At 48.4% G+C, this 20,430-nt stretch overlaps 1 protein-coding gene across 1 annotated transcript; it reads right to left on the reverse strand.

Moving 5' to 3' along the window:
• Nucleotides 1–3,226: 3,226 nt before the first annotated feature.
• Nucleotides 3,227–15,147, reverse strand: EEF2 (eukaryotic translation elongation factor 2). The gene is made up of 15 exons (XM_008168854.4): nt 14,909–15,147; nt 13,361–13,575; nt 12,398–12,579; nt 12,096–12,307; nt 10,755–10,933; nt 10,029–10,134; nt 9,551–9,664; nt 9,222–9,360; nt 8,609–8,804; nt 8,066–8,324; nt 6,356–6,463; nt 5,367–5,720; nt 4,677–4,859; nt 4,439–4,571; nt 3,227–4,024 (listed from the first exon to the last, which is right to left on the reverse strand). Exons 1-15 carry the CDS (start codon nt 14,909–14,911, stop codon nt 3,831–3,833), a joined length of 2,577 nt encoding a protein of 858 aa, XP_008167076.1. The 5' UTR covers nt 14,912–15,147; the 3' UTR covers nt 3,227–3,830.
• Nucleotides 15,148–20,430: the final 5,283 nt, after the last annotated feature.

Raw genomic sequence — 20,430 nt, forward strand, 5'->3', positions numbered from 1 at the left:
GTTTGAACAGAACATGTTTCTCAAATGCTAAAAAAAAACCGATTCCTCCTGAAATTTCTGAGCCAAATCCCACATTTTTATTTGACCGCACAGAAGCCATGTTCTTGAAGGTGACTGCCCACCTCCTCTCCTGTAGAATTGTGCTAAGAGTCAGCTGGATTAACCGCTCTCAGGAGCACAACAGGGAGCCCAAACATCTACACTGCCGTTTTATACCGCCCCCCCCCCCGCCCAAGTCAGCTGACACAGGCCAGCTCTGTTTTATTGCAAATTAAACATGCTACGAACAATCAAACTTAAGAGCTACTCCTTTGCCTTTGAAAGTGGGACTTGGCTTCACTCCACTCGAGCAGGGGGCCACACTGCAAAACACCGATTGGATGGGTAGCAGATAAATTGTAACTCAAGCTACTGCACCCCCACCATGGAATTAGTTGGACCACCAGCAGCAGTTGAATTTAACCCATGCTAGGGTGACCAGACAGCAAGTGTGAAAAATCAGGACAGGGGGTGGGGGGTAATAGGAGCCTATATAAGAAAAAGACCCCAAAATCAGGACGGTCCCTATAAAATCCGAAGAAGTGAGGTTTTTACTCACGAAAGCTTATGCCCAAATAAATCTGTTAGTCTTTAAGGTGCCACCAGACTCCTTGTTGTTCCTATAAAATCAGGACATCTGGTCACCCTAACCCACACTGATGGGCCAGTTAGCTGGAGCTTAAGGTATCCTTAATTTGTGCTAGAGGTGAGCATGGAGGGCCATCGTGTTACAGACCAAATTCTAGTTGCCGTTCACACTAACAGTACGGTGAAGATAAGCCCAGGAAGAAGATGGTAAGTACCTATGTGAGTGAGCTCAGTACACCCACCTACAGTTAGCAGTAGGAGCTGCATCAGTAGGGATGACGTAGGCAAGGCAGGTGAGGTAATATTGGACCAGCTGTTGGTGAGAGAGAGAGAGAGCTTTCAGAGCTCTTCTTCAGGTCTGGAAAAGATCTTCCATTCAAGGGGGAGTGGCCCATTAACACCACTGCAGTCATAGGACAAAAAGGGGGGGTGTGTGCGTTACAGATTATTGTAATCAATAAATCCAGTGTCTGTTCAGTGCATGATTTTTAGGGCTGGTCTACACTGGGGTGGGGGGGAGAATTGGTCTAAGATACGCAACTTCAGCTATGAGAATAGCGTAGCTGAAGTCAAAGTATCTTAGATCGATTTACCGTGGGTCCTCACGGCACGGGATCGATGGTCGCAGCTCCCTCGTCGACTCCGCTACCGCCGCTCGCTCCGGTGGAGTTCTGGAGTTCCGGAGTGCACGTTCGGGGATCGATATATTGTGTCTTAATGAGATGTGATATATTGATCCCCGATAAATCGATCACTACCCGATACGGCAGGTAGTCTGGATGTACCCTTAGTGTCTAGCAGAGTAATGAATTTAAGCTCCCAGGCTTCTCTTTTGAAAGCATTGTGCAGGCTTCGAGATGGATGAGGACTGATAGGTCAGAGATTGCTTTGTGAAAAGAAGTGTTCACCCGTAAGTAAGGTTAGGATTCTGTCATGGCTATTTTTAGTAGAAGTCAGGGACAGGTCCTGGGCCATAAACAAAAATTCATGGAAGCCCATGACCTGTCCCTGACTTTTACTAAAAATACCCAGCAGGAGGATGGACAGAGCACTGCTTGTAGCTACTCAATCCCCACCACTGCTGCTGCACTAACCCCAGCCAATGCTCTGGCAGGCCAGGGACCGCCGTTCCAGTGGACTCAGGGCTAGCTGCTGGTCAGCTCTTTGGCATCCCCAGACTTGGCCTGTGGCTGACTGCTGATCCAGCCCTGCCCAAACAGATGACCCTGAGGTCCCAAAAAGTCACCAAATCTGTCACTGAATCATATGCTTAACCATAGATGATAGGGTGTTTTTGTCTTATTTTCCTAGGGGAGTTCATTCAACAGCATAGCGATTGTCTGGTTTCACCCACCTAGTGTTATTGGGGCATTTGGCACACTGAATGAGGTATACCACCTATTGTGATGGGCATGCGTAGGATCCATTGATCTTGAAAGGTTTGTTGATCATTGTAGCGGTGGAGTTGGCTGTAGATTTTGCATTTATACTTCTGGCATGTCCTGGTCAGTGGGGAGCTTGCTGCTGCTGAGTTTGAAGAGTGGAGGGAGGGGTGGGGGTATGTCTGAAGGCCAGAAGTGGTGGGTTCAGAAAAGATTTTTCAGAATGTTTAAAGGCCACTTCATCTTGAATGGTCCCTTATGTGTAACTACTTACACTAATCTGTTCGTTCCACCTTGCATTTTGCTGCCACAGTGGGAGTACATTTCCCAGAAGAGCTGTGTGTGGCTCATTAGAAGGTGATCCAATAAAAGATATTACCTTATTCACGTTGTCTTTAATATCCTGGGACTGATGTGGCAACTACACCCCATACACAGGGCAGACAGTTCTGTGCACTCCTTACATCAGTTTCACAACCACCACCCCCCTCAGCACACTTAAGGACTTGACTACAAGAAAAGTTGCAGCAGTTTCCATTTTAAACCGGTGCCACTTTTTGGACAGAAGAGTCCTAAACCCTGTAGGACAGGATTAAATAGTAATCAAGTGCTAGCAACCAGTCCATGACTTGTATATAGCATGAAGGGAATGCACCTCTTGACAACCATGGCAGAAACAAACCGTTCAGGTTGGACCCCACTGTGCTACCTTACTGAATTCCATGCAACCTCTGCCATACAGATTTCCTGCTAACCCTGAATCAGTCCTAGGTTTGATTAGCTTCTCCCAGTGAGCCATTGAGCTGTGCTCAGACTTTCCTGACTGGGGAAAGTAGCAGTTAGAACAAGCTGGAGTGACATTCTTGTACTTGAAGTTAAAGATTAACATTTGTTGTAGTCATGGGACTACATATTTGTCTGATCTTCAAGGGCTTTCCTGATGGACAGGCCTGGTTAGAGCTGAGGCCAGATACAGATAATGCCCATGCGGATGTGTAGTGCAATAAGGTGCAGATTTCTCTACCACCAGTCTTTTTCCACAGCCCATTCTATACAAGCCCCTGGCAGTTATACCAGAGACACCTCTCCCCTAGGAAACAGGATGATACGTTTTGCTTTAAGACACCCCAGGCCAGGCTAGATTCAGTCCCCCTGCTAGAGCTTGAAGGTTTCCTCTCTGCTGGACTGAAGTGAAACTGAACAAGAATCCAGCTGAATACTCATCACCATATCAAATTTATTATTCCAGTGGCACTAATACATTTGTTGATGTTCATGATGACAATCACACTGCACAAGATCTTCCTGCCTTTGAGTTTCTGCCCAACTAGAAGTCCCCTTACACATCCCCCTCCCCTTAAAAAAAAAAAAGCATACTAGAGACCCTTAACTCAAGCAAACCCTCTTACTGCAATGTTTTGCTTGGATTGCAAGCTGTTGGGCATTATGAATTTCCCCCTTTGAAGAGGCAGGCACCCTCTTACCCCACCCCTTTTGCCCAATCCCTGCAGAGAGGAAAACATCTTTCCTGTGTGTCAAATAAATATGGAACTGGGCAACTTGAGTTGCATCAAGTGGAAATGTTTTTAAGTTACAATGGCACCAAGTGGGGCCCCAATGAGTCATGTGCAACACAGAAACCTATAAGGCTGAATATCAATGTGTTTTTCTGAAAGTCTCAAATTGCTATGAAACTGATTAAGTATAATGCAAAGAGATGGTCACTGCAGTCTACAGTTGCCTGCTGCATTTGATGTTATGCTAGTTAGTTTATTCAGAGTCCAACAACAGTGATTTTAAAGTGGTATTGGGGGGTAGTTTTTACAATTTGTCCAGGAAGTTGTCTAGTGCCGGGATGCCTTCCTTCAGCCCTTTGCGTTTGCGGGTCTCAGCCACGACCTGGCAAGGACGGCTAGTGTTGTCAAAAGGGTCCCCAGGCAGGATCTGCCAGTGATCGAACACACACTGGGGAAAGGCCTGGCCACCTGTGTTGGATCTCAAGTCAGCTGTAAAACCTACGGAGGAAAAAAAGGTCCATTGGGATAAGAGCATAGAGAGAAGTGCATGTTTGATTATGAGGTTCTGAGATTGTGTTCCTATTTGGTTCTGTCACTAAGAGCAAACCAAGTATTTTCCAAGATAGATTAGAGTGCATGGTATTTAAGCCCCAAGAAACCACTGTTGTGTTCCAGTCACTTGAGGGTGGAGAGAGAGAGAGAGAGAGTTAGTTCAGGCTCAAACGAAGAGGCGGTTAAGGGAAGAATGTAACTACTAGGTCTATGCACCACGACCCTGTGAAGGAAGTAGTCACCTGGGAAGACCCATCTCTAACATTCTAGAGGTCAGTACATGCTATGTGGAGCTCTAGCAGAAGTTCCTAGGCTTGTAGAAGGAATCGGATGACCAAGAACAACGTGAAGGTCACTTACCAAAAGATTCGTTGACAGGCAGGTAGGCCTTAACAACGAACATGGGAGTGCCTGCCACCTGGGATTCCTCGAAGACATGGCCACGCTTCCTGTTCAGGACACCATAGATCCCACCAACTACTTGTTCTGGACACTGGTACACAGAAAGTTTGCATTACAGGCATTGCTTTCATCTTAAGCTTAAAGGACTGACATTTTAATTGTAGGTTAGATCTGAAGCTAAGCAAAGTGTAAGTACCTGGATCTCTACAAGGTAGATGGGCTCCATAAGTCTTGGCTGAGCAGTGAGCACACAGGCATACAGGCACCTCCTGGCAGTAGGGATGATCTGCCCACCACCACGGTGAATGGCATCAGCGTGCAGGGTCACGTCGTGCACATCAAAGCGGACTCCACGCATGTTCTCCTCACACAGAGCTCCCTGGAAGAGAGCAAAGCCCAGATATCAGTGGCCAGCTGAGAGATTCTCCAGGCCCCTCACTAGGTCCTGTAGAGCTTTGCAAACAGTTCTCTAGCAGGGGCATGCTAGGTGACAAATCTATTAACAGCAATGAGCTAGAAACAAATGCCACTCCTGGCTCAGAGTCAGTGTCTCATACGGGCCAAACATTTACCTATGGCACATTCTATATATCCAGATGTCAAAGCAAGGTACTGCCAAGAGTAACTGTGGGCCTGGCCTATCAGAATCTTTGTTAAATGGAGAGTCTCCCCTATTTTATGGGATGAAATTAAAGGCAATTTTAGCAGCTGCATCAAGATATGCCAGGTCAATGGTAGTTGCCCATGGGAGGACTGCAGTATGTTGCACTGCCATACTAGTGATCCACCTAGGACCTTGGGAGGAGGGGGGGGAGGGAGGAAGAGGAGAAGAGGCAGGAAGGCAACAAATTCCTGGTTTTGATCAATAGCAGTTTACTGCACCTACCTCCTTAGTAGCCCACTGGAAGCCAGCCACAACACTGTCCTTGATTTCATTCAGGTACTGCACTCCCTTGGTGATGTCAGTCAGGATGTTGGGGCCAGTGCCATCTGGACCAAAGCACCAAATTTTACGGGCTTCAGTAACATCCCACTCATACTTCTCAGCTAGGTAGCGTGCACGCTGCTTCAGCTCCTGACGGGAAGAGACGTCGCCTTTGTCGATATCCTCAGCCAATCCATCTGGGAAAGGTCGGGCCTTCATGTACAGCCTGTTGTGCTTATTGGGGGACTTGGAAAGGCACAGCACGTCAGATTCCTCACTGACCGTCTCACGGTAAGACACGACAGGGTCAGATTTCTGCAGACAACCAGTCACCAGTTAGTTCCAGAGGATTTGGAAAGAGTAAAGCAATACAGTCACTTAACTGAGCTGTGAAGTCTACTCTACACCCACAAGCCATACGAAAGGCCTCTGAAGTGCAAGATTGTATCCAGCACAGAAAGTTTAGCAGGACATCCGATCAGCATTATTAATATGCCAGAAACACAAGACAACTGTTACTACTCCGAAGTGTTCGCTGCACTAGACATCAGCTACTCTTTTGTAGCAGACTCACTCATTTTAGGCATCTGTCCCCATTTTATAGATTAGTACACACACACACACACACACACCCCTAATGAAAGCAGAATTAGGAGAAGTCAGTGACTCAGCTGGGTTAGAAACACCTGACTCAGCCCTATGGTCAGTCCACTAGCCACAGCGCCTCTGTAGTGGAGACAGTGTATGCCACACCCTGCTGCAGCCTCATGGATTTGCTACCTACACAGCTACTGCGCTTCCCATCATGAAGACAACAGCTTCAGCAGTTGTATTTGTTCCCAGTAATCCAGGGGTTCACAGACTGACTAGATCTGCAGCCATTTCAGCCACTCAGCCTTCAGTTGAGTTCTTCTGGGCTTAGACCAAGAGGGAAGATGTGGCAGATTTACCTTAATTGGAATGCATGCATGGTCCTCTTCCAGATCCTTCAGGCAGATCTCCAAATGCAGCTCTCCTGCACCAGCAATGATGTGCTCTCCAGACTCTTCAATGATGCACTGAAACAAAGCGACCAGTCATGCAATGGGGTGGGGGAGGAGACTCCTTACTAGGACTCCATTAAAGCACCTGTGTGTACTGGTCTATATTGTTAAAAGTCACTTGAGATGTTGGATCTTTACACACATCAACTGATTTACAGCTTGCATTGGGGGGCGGGGGAAATTGGCGGTGGCCCAGCAAGGTTGGTAAGTCTTTTCACTGAAGATGATATTTGCCAGGGCAATAGTTTTCTGCCTCTGAACAGGAGAAGCAGAGATGCTGTGGTTTCAAGAGCTTTGAAGTCCCTTCCTCTGACTGGAAGAGGAATTAACCATTGCAATGGATGTCATGGCAAGTTACATGAGACCCTCAAGGTGTTTTCTACGTTCTGTTAAGGACTTAGATGGAAGCTGTATGTAGCATCAGGTGGCAAGAGTTCTGCACACCACATGCTTTGTTCCAGTCTTTCATCAGCCCTTCAATGCACATCCCCTCAATATGTATACAGTGGATAGTGACCTGTTAACTAAATCATGCTGTTGAGGATCTTGACTTAGCTCCAGAGTAGCAACCACGGCTGAAGATTACCAGTGATCTTGCCAATGGTCCCCACGTGGTGGAGTATTCAGGGAGATCATTTCACTCCAGCCAGAGATCCAGTTGATCCCAACCCAGGGGTAGTCAATAGGCAGACCATGGGCCAAATACAACTGATGGACACTTTTGAATGTACTGCAAATTTGTTATTTTTTTATTTTCTCTAGAGCAAGGGTGGGCAAACTACAGCCCACAGGCCAGATCCAGCCCTCGAGCTCCCACTGGGGAGCAGGGTCTGGGGCTTTCCCTGCTCTGGCGCTCCAGCCAGAAAGCAGGGTCAGGGGCTGATCCACACTGCTCCCAGAAGCAGCGGCATGACCCCCCCCCCCCCCTCCAGCTCCTACATATGGGGCAGCCAGGGGGCTCTGCTCTGCATGCTGCCCCTGCAGCTCCCATTGGCTGGGAGCTGCAGGGGCAGTGCCTGCAGATGGGGGAGCGTGCAGAGCTGCCTGGCCATGCAGGAGCCAGAGAAGGGACATACTGCTGCTTCTGAGAGCCTCCCCCTGTGCCCCAATCCCCTGCTGCAGCCCTGATCCCCCTCCCACCCTCAACCCCTGGGTCCCAGCCCAGAGCACCCTTCTGCACCCCAAATGCCTTATCCCCAGCCTGCACCCCCAACCAGAGCCCTCACCCCCTCCTGCACTCCAACCCCAGTTTTGTGAGCATTCATGGCCTGCCATATAATGTCCATTTCCAGATGTGGGCCTCAGGCCAAAAAGTTTGCCCACCCCTGCTCTAAAGTCTGGACTGCGACCAAAATAAATAAATCCATTATCCCTGGCCCACGCTTCCATGGCATGCTACAGGTTTCAGCCAAGTGAAGGCCTTCACGTGGAGGAGTTTTGGAAGCTCTCTGCCAGTATTCCCTCAATCTCTTCTACTCAAATATTGCGGCTTGGGAAGATGAGAAAACGTGGTTCCTCTATGGTACTGGGCTGTGTCATTACATGTGTAATTATGGACAATACTCCAACAGATCTCCAAGCAACTGCTATTGAAGAGTTTCCTCAGAGTAACCTTACCTGCACCATAGGGTCAGACTTGGCCAAACGCTTCAGTCCTTCTACTAGCTTGGGCAGGTCAGCAGGGTTCTTTGCTTCAACGGCCACACGCACCACTGGGCTGACGCTGAACTTCATCACTCTCATGTTGTGAGCATGCTCAAAGGTGGTGATTGTTCCGGTCTTGACCAGGTACTGGTCAACACCAACCAGCCCAACGATGTTACCACAAGGCACGTCCTCAATGGGTTCAACATAGCGGCCCATCATAAGAATGGTCCTGGGTTAAGAAAAACTTGAGTCAATCTGGATGGTTCCTTAGAAAGGATCCCAGCCTAGAAGTGACAGGTTTGCATAGGAACACTAGATGCCTTGTCTCTTGATTGAGTAGACCAGTGAGGGGCACAAAAAGGCCACTGAAGACACAAAGAAACATCAGGAAGCTACTAAACTGTCACACCAAGTGCTGGGAATGTAGACGTAAATATGGAACCTGCATCGAAGGAAAAAATATAAGGCATTAAATTTAATCTCAACATGGGATCAATCCCTGCCTTTACTGACCTTTGGATTGGTTTCAGGTACAGATCTTCCTTCTTGCCAGGAGTGTAATTTGGTCCCATGATTCTGACTTTCAAGCCAGTAGAGACGAGACCAGAGAAGACACGTCCAAAGGCATAGAAACGACCTTTGTCTGAGGTTGGCACCATTTTAGAGATGTACATCATCAGGGGCCCTTTGGGGTCACAGTTCTTAATACCTGGGAAAGAAGAAGCGATCAGTGCTGACCTGTGGTCCTTTCTTCCACTCCTAGTGCTCTGAGATTTTGGAGCAAGGTAATCACTCAGATGGAATGCAGCAGTTGTGACACTGGCCTGCTGGCTACCAGCCAGGTAGTTGGCTAGCCCAACTGGCAAGGAAAAGCCATATGCCAAGAGATCATTGTAATTAACATAGACTGAGCCTTTAGTATACACTCTGGCTACTATCCAGGTACTCGGCTAGCCCAGCTATCCACAGGAAAGCCGCTCACTAATAAGCTGGTCTGATCCACACTACAAAGGTTGCAGGTGCCGGAATTACAACTTCAGCCCAGCTGTATACTCGTTGAAAAGCAAACCAGCAGCTCTGGGCATTTTAGAGCCTTAATGCAGTTCTGCTCCTGCACACTTCATACCCATGGCAGCCTCGTCGTCAGGGGGGCCCTCGTACAGCAGCTCACAGCGGTATTTCTGAGCTGTGACAGGGGAAGGCAGGTGGATGGTGATCATCTGCAGCAGAGCTTCTCCGGCAGGCAGCCAGCGCCTCATCACAGCCTGAAAAAGCAGATTGGCGGCATGAGGCTCAGGCAAACCCATCTTTGCTCATACTACTGCCAGCCTCCCCCCACCCCTTCAATTTCTCATCCCAGTTATGCAGACTTAGGTTATCTACCAAGAGTGTTGAAAGACAAGCTTAGCAGCCCACTGCTAGTCTCTTCCCAAGGCAATGCCGGTCAGTTCTTACCTTCAGTAGGGGTTTGCCCTCCTTGTCTTTATCCTCACTGTCAAGTTTGATGTCTAGTTTCTCGATCAGTTTAGCAGTCTCCTCTTTCTTGAAGTTCATGATTGCATCAAAGACCTAGCGCAAGAGTTCCAAGTTAGGGGAGAAAGCATCAAGCAACCCAGTTCACAGAGACAGCAGCTCATGCTCATTCTCCAGGGAGAGCCAGTAAATGGCAGTTTAACTGCCTTAACAGCAGCCCTTGTATCAGCCAATTAGTAGGTCAGCTGATCAGATACATGGTTTATAAACAGCTTCTGGTCTAGAGAGCAGTTACTCTCCCAGCCCTTACCGCACGGCTCAGCTGTGTTTGTGTCAGATATTTAAAATTTCTTCAAACAGTCAAGTCAGGTCAAAGTGAAGAAATTTTTCCATCATCATGCACACAAAGGAGGCACAGACCACTGGCAGTTAAGAGGAGACATAGTCCCATGGTAGTTACCTTGAAGATGGGGTCTAGGATCAGCTGGCAGAAAGTCCTGGGCAGTTTCTTTCCATCAGGGTTGGTAGCAGATTTGCTGAACTTGCCAGAAGCAGGATCAAAATATCTAGGGGGAAAAAAGAAAAAAAAAAAAAAAAAATCGGATCAGAGGGGATTGGTTTTTCCATCTTGTTTAATTAGCACTGCTCATTCTGCTGGCCTTTCAAGATGGAGGGAAGGGTTATCAAGTCAAAAGATCTGTTTTGAAAGGAGTTCACCTCTACCTTCCTGAGACCTAATGCACTTTCAGTCACTGGACTCAAAAGCAAAACTGAGACAGATCTGCCTGCATAGTATATTCCTGATCCCATCCCCTAATATTTGTCTGATTGTATCTAGATTGCAAGTCCTTCATGGGAGGGACTTTAAAGCAGTCAGCACAATAAGCCATCCACCCTAATTAGAATTCCTTCCTTTGGGTGCTACCATACTGTTGCTTCCTTACTCCCACCCCAGGGGAGTTCAAGTATTCCCCCGTTCTGGAGATCTACACAGCTGTGTTATTCAGGTATTCCCCACCACTGCCTGGTCTGAGTTTACAGACCACCTCTGTGCTCTGCCATCTCTAGTTATGGGATCACTGCTCCAGCTAGCTGTTTCAAGGTGTAGCTCAGGTAATCCTAGCGAGGGCAAGCCCAAGCTCAGAAATCAGCAGCACTAGTAGAACCATGAGCTCAGATCACTTACCTGTCTCCCCACAGCTTCTTCATCATGTCCTCTACCTTCTTGGCACGCTCAGCAGCGCTCAGTTGCCCATCACCCTTTGCAGCAAACTTTGCAACATACATTTCAGCAAACTGTTTCAGGGTGAAAGCCCAGCCGTGCAGGCCAGAACCAAAGCCAACTGTACCTAGCACAGGGTCAATCTGAAAGAGGTAAGAGTAGCATTGAGGTGAAATTTGTATTGACACCCCCCCCCCCACCTCCCAAAACTGTGGCAGCTCCACTGATAAGCAAACCCTGCCTTCCATAGTGCTGTTAGCTAATCACCTCCTCTGAAGGGTTAGTTTAGCTGCACATAGGACAGATTATTCAGCAGGGGAGGTTGCTATTGACTAGGAGACATTTGAGGTCCTACAGCTCTGCCTCAAAAAACAAAACAAAACAAAAAACACACAACACCCTAAAACACAAGATCTAGGAGCCCAACTTAGTTCATGCCTCAATTTCAGCTTTAGTAGTGAGAATCGGATAGCAACACACACAGGTGGTTAACTGAATGTCTTCAGGCCTTCACCAGCTACCTGCACGGATTAGTGATCTGGAGATGTTGTCTGACTATGCTGAGTCATTTGATTAGGGTACCCTTCCCTTCCCAGTGGATGAACAGCAGGCATCCTAGCTCCGCTACACACTTCCAAGTGTGGTTTCATTAAACAGAAGGAAGGGTAAGTGCTTTGGGTGCAAGAGCGAGACTTGGCCAAACAAAAGCTACTGGCTATTAACTAGTTGAAATGCCTCATGACTGGCTGCTGAGTAGAATACTTGAGACCCAGATCGGAAAGATCTTGCCAAACTGATGGAAATTTTGATACAACTGCATGCTAGTCCATTCAAAGGCGATGCAATTCCTATAATTGTCTATGAATCCATGGTATCACCCTCCAAGGCACAGTTGAGGAGCCTGAGTGCCTAGAAGAACCTTCTACTTGAAAGCGGAGTCCGCCTATACCAGCATAAGGAGAAGCGTGAGATACAAGACCTGATCAAGTGGAAGAGGGTAGCTGATGAGGGTCTCAGTTTGACCAGGAATTTGAGAGATGGTTTGACACTAAGTAGGTCAGATAGCAGTAGGATTAAACCTGTAATTCAGTGCATCCAAACTGAAGCATGACTAAGTCAATTGTATTTCAAGCCAACTACCCATACTGTTATAGTAAACATTCTTCTGGGTCAACAATGTAACCTCCAGAAGAATACAAGAAACTGCTCCTTGCTTCAAAGAGGAAGGATGTCTTTCAAAACACCTGAGGGCAAGCTCTGGACAGTTGTTCACTTGGAATACAGCCCCTTGATTCCTCTCCTTACCATGATGTTTCCCATGGGGCCACCCTCTCCTTCCCCATAGGTAGAAATGATGACGTTGACATTCTCCACAATACGCTGGAAGGTCTGGTACAGCTCTTCTGGCTCCAACTGCAGCTCCAGCAGTGCTCTGTCCATCTTGTTCATCATCAGGACAGGCTTGATCCTCTCAGCAATGGCCTGTCGCAGCACAGTTTCTGTCTGCACACACACACCTGGAAGAGGCAGAAGCTTGGTGATTACGGCTGCAGGACTAGCATGCTATTTCTATAGAACATGCATTTAAATGTGCTACCAGTTCTCACCAGAGACACAGTCTACGACGACCAGGGCACCATCAGTGACACGGAGAGCAGCTGTGACTTCAGAAGAGAAGTCTACGTGTCCAGGAGAGTCAATCAAATTGATCAGGAAACCAGAACCATCCTTGCTCTGCTTGATGAAGGCCAAGTCATTTTCAGACAGCTCGTAGAAGAGAGAGATAGCTCTGAAAAATAAAGATACACAAAAGAAGTGCTACATGATAATACTTATCTTTAATGCATTCTATTTTTGGCAATGCATTTATAGCACATTTAGCTTGGGTAGTTCTTAGGCCCACTCCTGATAAAAGTTGTTGTTAGAGACCATTAAGTTGCTGACTAAAGAAATGCATTAAACAAGCCAGCTCCAGGGATACCAGTTAATATAAGTAGATACTAACAGGGAACATTTTAACTTATGATTGCATGAAAGTTTTCATTTGCTGTTTTGACTACCAAGATAGAGGTAGTAATTGATGCACCATGTACAAGCCAGTATTTAGTACTCCTACCGCAGTGGGGTTCTCAAACTTTTGTACTGGTGACCCCTTTCACATAGCAAGCCTCTGAGTGTGACGCCCCCCCCCCCTTATAAATTAGGAATACTTTTTTTATAGATTTATTTAACACTATTATAAATGCTGCAGGCAAAGCGGGGCTTGGGGTAGAGGCTGACAGCTAGCGCCCCCCTCATGTAATACCTCACGACCCAGAGGGGTCCCAACCCCCAGTTTGAGAACCCCTGTCCTACTACATTTAGACAACACTGACAATGCCCTAGGTTGCAGGGAAGTAAGCCTCTGGTGGCAACCAAAGCACTTTATTAAGTAGTTTCTTCTTCCCCCAGCTTAGTATCAGAAACAGAACTAGAACCCAGGAGTTCCTGGGTCCCAACCCTGTGATCAGACCATGACTCAAGGAAGAGAAGCAACTGAACACCAGAATGCTTGAAGGGAAGCAACTTACGTTGACTTGATAGTGATGCACCTTTCCTGCTCATCTTTTCTCGTGTCAGTGAAACGAGTTTCACCAGCACGGGCAGAAGCAATGATACCAGCTTTGCATACCAGGGAGTCAGTCAAGGTGGATTTGCCATGGTCCACATGGGCAATCACAGACATGTTTCGGATATTGGCCTTTTTGTCCATAATGGCCCGAATCTGGTCTACTGTGAAGTTCACCTTGAAGAGAAGGTTATATGATCAGGGGAGAGTTCTTCCAGGAATCCAAACATAGCAGTGCCAAGCTTAGTCACGCTTTAACCGATCGCTCGGCAGACATTACAGGGCAACTCAGAGAAAGCCGAGTTTTCCAGTGCATTCCCATCTAGCTGAATGCCCCAACCAGTGGCTTTTACAATTGCCTTGGGGTGACAATGCCACAGCCTACTAGGCTCTTACAGTCAATAAATTCCCCTGTAACCCAGTCTTAAGATCACCACCACTCACATGCCACACCTGTACTCCTACCCATACCCCACACAGCTATCCTGATATTTCACAAAATAAGCCCACTCAGAGCATCTTCTGCATCAGCTCACTCTTTCACAACCCGAGCATCCAAGCTAGGCTTTTACTCCAGACTGCAGAGTTACATAAGATCGCTACTACCTCATTGCAGGAAATCTTCCCCCTCCCCCCGGCCTGCAGTACCTCCCTTTGACCAGAGAGGAGAGCCCAGAAACCTCATCCTGGCACTTGCCTTCCCCCACCCCGCCACATCACTCCCAGCCGCCCCACAGCTTCAGGGCTCCACCAAACAAACCCCTTGACAGGCGAGTGGGGCTGGGGAGCCGGGGAGCCTGCCCGCCTGTCTGTCTCTTGGGGGAGGAGGCCGATCAGCATCATGGAGCAACCTGCACAGGCACTGGGCGTACAAGGGCAGGCTCACGCCTACCACCGGCGCTCTGCAAGGAGGCTGGGTAGAGCCAGCAGGCCCCAGAACCTCCTACCCCCTCCCCAATAGCGCATCCACACCTTGCAGAAGAGGGGGGCGGTCTGTGTCCACTTGCCCAGGGCACAGATCACACCCCCCAAGGGGGAGGCTAGCAGACCCCGCTGAGCACCCGCCCCACTGCGAGAGGGGCGCACCACTCCCCTGGGGACGGGGAGTCCTTTAACAGGGGCCGCACAGCCCGCTCCAACAGGGGCGGATCTGCCCTAGAGAAGGGGCACCCCAGACACCCCCCATTAACCCCCCGCTCCCCATTAGGGAGCATTGCCCTGGTTGGCACAAGCCACACCCAGGAAAGGGACGGACACCCTCCTCCCCCTACCGGGCCCCGCAGTTCCCAGGTATGGGGGGGGTATTTACGGGTCTAGCCCCCCCCCCCTCCCCCCACACAGGCCGCCGCCGCCCCCCCCCCCCCCACTTCCCAGGCCGCCTCCGCCCCACCCCCACTTCCCAGGCCGCCCCGTCGCTCGATACCGGCCAGGGGGCGGCCATAACCAGCGGCCCGCCTGGGTCCGGGCCCCCCGCGTCCCCCCAGCCGCCCTCGCGGCGCGGATGGCTCACCATGGTTGCGGATGGCGGCGGATTCTCCGGGAGCGGAGGAAAGGAGGGGACCGGTAATGGCGGCGGCTGCGGCCCTGTCTCGCTGGCGGGGACAGAGCGGGCGGAAGAGAAAGCTGACGTCAACGACCAGCCTTCTTATAGGCCGGAGCCGGCGTAGAGGCGGGGACAGCGGGCTGCTCAAGGCGCATGCGCCAGAGCCTCTCTAGTTCCCCCCTGCCCTTAAGGGATCTCTATGGTCCGAAGGGCCTTTAACTAAGAAGGGACATGCTGCAACCACGTGGCTGTACATAGGCGGAGCCCCAGTCGCCAGTCCACTCAAGTCTCCCACAGGGCAAAGGCCCTGGGGCTGCTATAAACGCTACACAGGCGGAGACTTGGGCTGTTTAATCTTTAACATGTTCTATCATTCCATTTAGGATTCAAAGCAATACAACAGGGAATAACCAGATCTCCACTTTTAAAATTAAAGTAAACGAAGAATAAAACGTGGGTAAGACTTATGAAGGATGGTATTAGATATTGCGGGTTTGATGCATATACATAAGTAACGCATTTCATATTTGCAAGCTCTTTGGGGAACTGGGAATCCCTTAATACTTGTCCCTAACGTGCCTTACTCTGTGGGCGAAATCAACTTCATTTTTAGTGCAGGGTGGTATGGGGAGTTCTGATCTGCGTCACACTCACAACCTAGGGCTAAGGTGCAGGACTGGACCACAGATCCTCTGCAGCTGTTCCTCTAGTTATGGGTCACAGATATATGATCCCACAAAGGGCCCTGCCTGGTGTTCTATTGAAATCAGTGGGATTCCAGCAAGGCATGAGGATCTGTCCACTCAAATCCCTTTTCAGGACTGGGGCCACATTTCATAGGATACATGTAAAATATGCTAGTAAAACCACTACATACTGAATGAAAGTGCATTCTGCTTAAAACATTTATCAAGAATACAAGCAAGTCCTGGATGTTGGTTCTGTTTGACACAACGTGATTAAATGGAATTAAGCAAATGAATATAATCCTCTAAGCAAAAAAATTAATTACCGATGATGTTATCGCTATATGACTCACTTCACCATGATGATTAGATAGGACTGTAGTAGTTTGGCTTCTTATACATCAGTTAATTTTTGTTCAGACTCTTGTATAATAAATAACAAACGACCTCTCGTTAAAGTCAATGGGAATTTTGCCATTTACTAAAACTGGAAGGAGAATTGGGTTCTAAGGGAATTCCCAGTATACTTTGGTGAAAACAAGTTATGACTAGGGCTTGTCTACACTGGCAATTAACAGCGCTGCAACTTTCTCGCTCGGGGGTGAAAAAACACCCCCCCTGAGCGCAGCAAGTTGCAGCGCAGTAAAGTGCCAGTGTAAACAGTGCACCGCTGGTAGCTACGCCCCTCGTGGAGCTGTTTTTTTTAGACTGACCACACAAGGCACGTTAAAGCGTTAAACGTTAAAGTTGTAGAGCTGTCAATGTATCTTGATTCCTACAAAGTACAAAACTAAAATGTATACGTTAAATAAAATAACATAATAAGGAATAAGCAGATTAAAATATCTGCTTTTGCATTCTTTGGGCAGTTCACTTCCTTTCATTAAAGGTGTAGGTAATAATACCTCTCTTTCCCTAAAGGAAACTGAGATTCTCTGCTCAGTTTCATCAATTTTACAGCGGCACCATTGACTTGAGTTACCCCAGCATAAAGCAGATGAGAATCAGGACCTCTGAATTAATTTGCAAATTGAGTGCAGCCTGAGATGACAGCTCCAGACTATAGCCTGTATACATTATTTCTTGCTTTGGCCCTGATCCTGCAATGAGCTCTGCATGGGCGGACTCCTTGTGGAGGAGCCCTGATTAAGTCACAGGCTTGCATCTGTGCTTTGTTCATTGCAGGCTCTCTAGTCCTGTTCTTAAAAGCAAGATGCAAATAAGGGTGTTTTTTAAAAAGCGCCACCCTTTCTTGAAGCACTAACCTTTAGCTCACTGTGTTAACGTTCGATCAGCTGGAAACCGAGACCTGATCTTGCAGTTCCCTAGGCAAGCAAGTAATCCTGCGTGAGCTGCCCCATTGAAGCCTAAGAAACGGCTGCGTGAGTGAAGGTTTTCCGGATTGGGCCCCAGCTTGGTCCATTCCTTCGCTGTAAATCAGAGGAAAAGCCTTTGATTTATCACCCTAAATATACATCTAAAGAGTTCGTGAAAATATCGCACTGCCGATTGCTGGGGGTTGCTTTTAATTTCCAGGCTGAATCTTAGAACCCTTATTCTCCTTGAAACTATTGCCCCCTATAGCGCCGCTGTCAGAGCTTTCAAATGCAGCTGCTGCCAGATGCTTCCAATTCAACAGAAGCTAGAATAATTCAGCACTTTGTGTTCCTTTCTGATATTAACCTCCCCGGATTTTTTGGCCTCTGTATTTTGTTTTTTTGTATGTTTACTGCTGCATTAGCTCCATTATTTCTGTGCTTATAACCAAAATACCAAGGTGCTGGGAGGGGGGCAGGTGGGGAGGCCTCAGAGGCCTGCATTAAATATTGAAGGAGGGGGCGGGGAAGGGAAATTGAAAACCTCTGCAGGGAGCCTGTGCTGCGCATGTACTGCCCGCAAGAGGAGGGGGCAGCAGCTACACCTACAGGAAGGGAGGTTCTACTGCAAGCCAAGAGCTCCCAGAGGTGTTGCTTTAGCTAGCTCATGTGTTTGCTGGCATGCCAAGAGGGGAGAGCCGGGCTGCTCTGCAGCGCTGTATAAATCATGTGCTAAAGAGAATTATTTTTAGAGCCTCCACTGAAACCTGGCTCTCGGGGGCCTGTGTAAATGGCTCTGTCGTGCGCTTCGATTCTCGCAGGCGTCACCTGTGCGAAGATCTTCGTAGGGGGGGAGATTTCGGCCTGCGCCCGGCAGCGAGGGAGGCTTTTAAAATGTCTCCTTGAAACGCACGCTGCAGAACTCCTCCCGCTTTGGCAGAATGGTCAGCTCACTGCAGGTGGAGGAATGGGTGGCCCATATCTGTCTAGTTAGGTGCTTTCAGCGGGCTCATCGCTAGGGTGTCTAAGCACCGATAAAATGAAACATAGTATCTAATGATCTCCGTATCACCATGGTTTTACCCAGCTCCCTGAAGTGATCTGGCTTTTTCTCTAGAAGAGCTAGTGCTGGCCTATCTATTCCTTACTAGCATGGATGAGAGGATTGTGCAAACAAATGCATCTTGCCCTGGGCCCTGAAGGATGCAAGCTCATCCTGCTTCATGGCAGGGTGGGGTCCTGGCTCTGTTCCCTTCACAGACGGAGACTAACTGCAGAAACCTTAAAAAGGCAGGCTCCCCTTAAAGCGCATTCACCGCTGGAAGAGGGACAGGTGGCAGGAGCTGCAGAGGGGAAGGCTCTCACAACAACGGTGAAATGGCATGAAGGCACAGAGAGGAGGTTGTTGCTAGATGAAAGGAGGAGCTGAGAGAGGGGTAGAGCGAGGCCAAACCAGTGAAGTCGGCTGGATCAAATCAGGATCCCAAAGTGCACAGGGGAGTGGAGTGCTTTGAGGGTGGGGCAGTATAGTCTGGCACTGAGCTGGGCCCACCTGCTTGGCTCAGGCTGGATGGTAGTTTTTTTGCAAGCCCAGTTGTATCAGGGGATGGTCTAGGGATTCACACCCTCCAGGTGAGAAATTCACTCCTCATCCAGAACCTTTCAGAAGTTGCATCTTGCTCAGTATTTAACCATTCTGCAATTAGCTTACTCTGGATGGTTTGTTTCCTGTTGAAAATGCATCTAAAAATCCAAGTATGACTCAGAAAATACACCCTTATGACCCCTAAGGCCTGGTCTATACTTAAAAGTTAGGTACTCAGGAATGTGAAAAATTAAAACAACCTAACCCCAAGTGTAGACATGGCTAGGCTGATAGTAGCGTCATCTACACTAGGGCATGTAGACATGACCTAAATATCAGCTATCTACCCTGCTCCACCTCATGCTTTACTCTGCCCCATGAGCCGCTTCCTTCACAGGATCTCAGAGTGCTTCAAACACATCTTCAGACTCTTCTCTCACACGGATATAAGTCAGAAGTAACTTCATTGAAGGCAGCGGAGTTACAGCCGTGTTGACCTGGTGTGAGAGGAAAAACAGTCATTTTGATTGTGCAGTAGGCAAGTCGCCTTGTCCCAATTTCACGGATGGGGAAACTGAGGCAGAGATCAATTAAGTAACTTTCCCAAGGTCACGTGGCGAGTTAGTGGCAGGATAGAATCCAGGAGGCCCGACTCTCGCTTTCTCCTTCTTTAGAGGATAGATATATTCCCTCTCTTTTATTTATTTTCAATCAGGATAAACAGCATTATGGGATGAGAACTGTATTCCTCTTTTTCACAGACTTCAATAAACTGCCATAATAAAAGTTGGAGCACAACAAAGTCACTTTGTTTCATAACTGCCTTGCCAGTCAGCAGTCTCCTGCTGAATTCCTCACACCTCCTCCGTCAGCTTACTTAAGAACGATCACAGACAGCGGTTGGCAGCGCGTATGGGCGAGAAAGGGCCAAATTCACTCCTAGTGGAACTCCGGTGGCTTCAGTGGCATTATGCCATGGATTGCTTTGCCCCATTGAGTCTGTCTGGGGGTGTGCTTTCTCCCTGTGACATGAGGCGCTATCAGCTGTTGCAGTTGCTACGGTAACTGTTTGCATTTTTAGCACAAACCCTGGATTTTGCCAGAATTTAAGTTGGCCACTATTGGCCTGATTAACACACTGGCCTGTCAGGGAAATTGTCTAATTGTCTTCAGTGAATATTTGTAGCTGTTGTCAATGTGCGAAAGTCTCTTGGAAATTTCTTTCTTCCCCAGCAGCACTGATTACATGCACTCCCTTTCCATGTTTGGGTGCTTATTCTCCTGTGTCTACACTGCAGCTGGGAGGTGTAATTCCCAGGTAGATGCAGGCCTGGTCTACGCTAAAAAGTTAGTTTGACCCAGCTACGTTGCTCAGAGGCATGAAAAATCGACACCCCTGATTAAGCTGACCTCCCCCGCCCCACGAAGACAGCCCAAGGTCGAGGGAAGAATTCCTATGTTGATGGGAGAGCAGCACTAGCCGTCTGATCCTAGGTGCACACGCAGGCCCCTAGTTTTGAAGTCAATGGCAATTTTGTTTGCACGAGGACTGAAGAATTGGGCTTTTATAGGCAAATCCCGTCCCCGTGGCCCTTCTCCCTGGAAGTGCATTCCGACCATGCACCGAGCCAGGCTGCCTGGAACCTGTACATAAGGTATATAACCCCTGCGTGCCACAGAGCTCAGTTCCACAGGGTCTCCTTGTGCAGCGCTTCTGGGTAGACCTGCCCTGAGTCCAGAAGCTATTAGCATTAAATGCAATCTACTAGATTTAGACCCCAAATGTAGAGCTGGAACAAAAGTGGCAGAGCGCAGAAGCCCTAAAGGGAACAGAAATATTTCCAGGGTGTTTGCAAGCCAGACTTTGCAGCCTGATGCTAATGCGTAAGAGGCGGAAAATGA

Source organism: Chrysemys picta, chromosome 25 (genome assembly GCF_011386835.1).
Source record: "Chrysemys picta bellii isolate R12L10 chromosome 25, ASM1138683v2, whole genome shotgun sequence".
Taxonomy (NCBI): domain Eukaryota; kingdom Metazoa; phylum Chordata; order Testudines; family Emydidae; genus Chrysemys; species Chrysemys picta.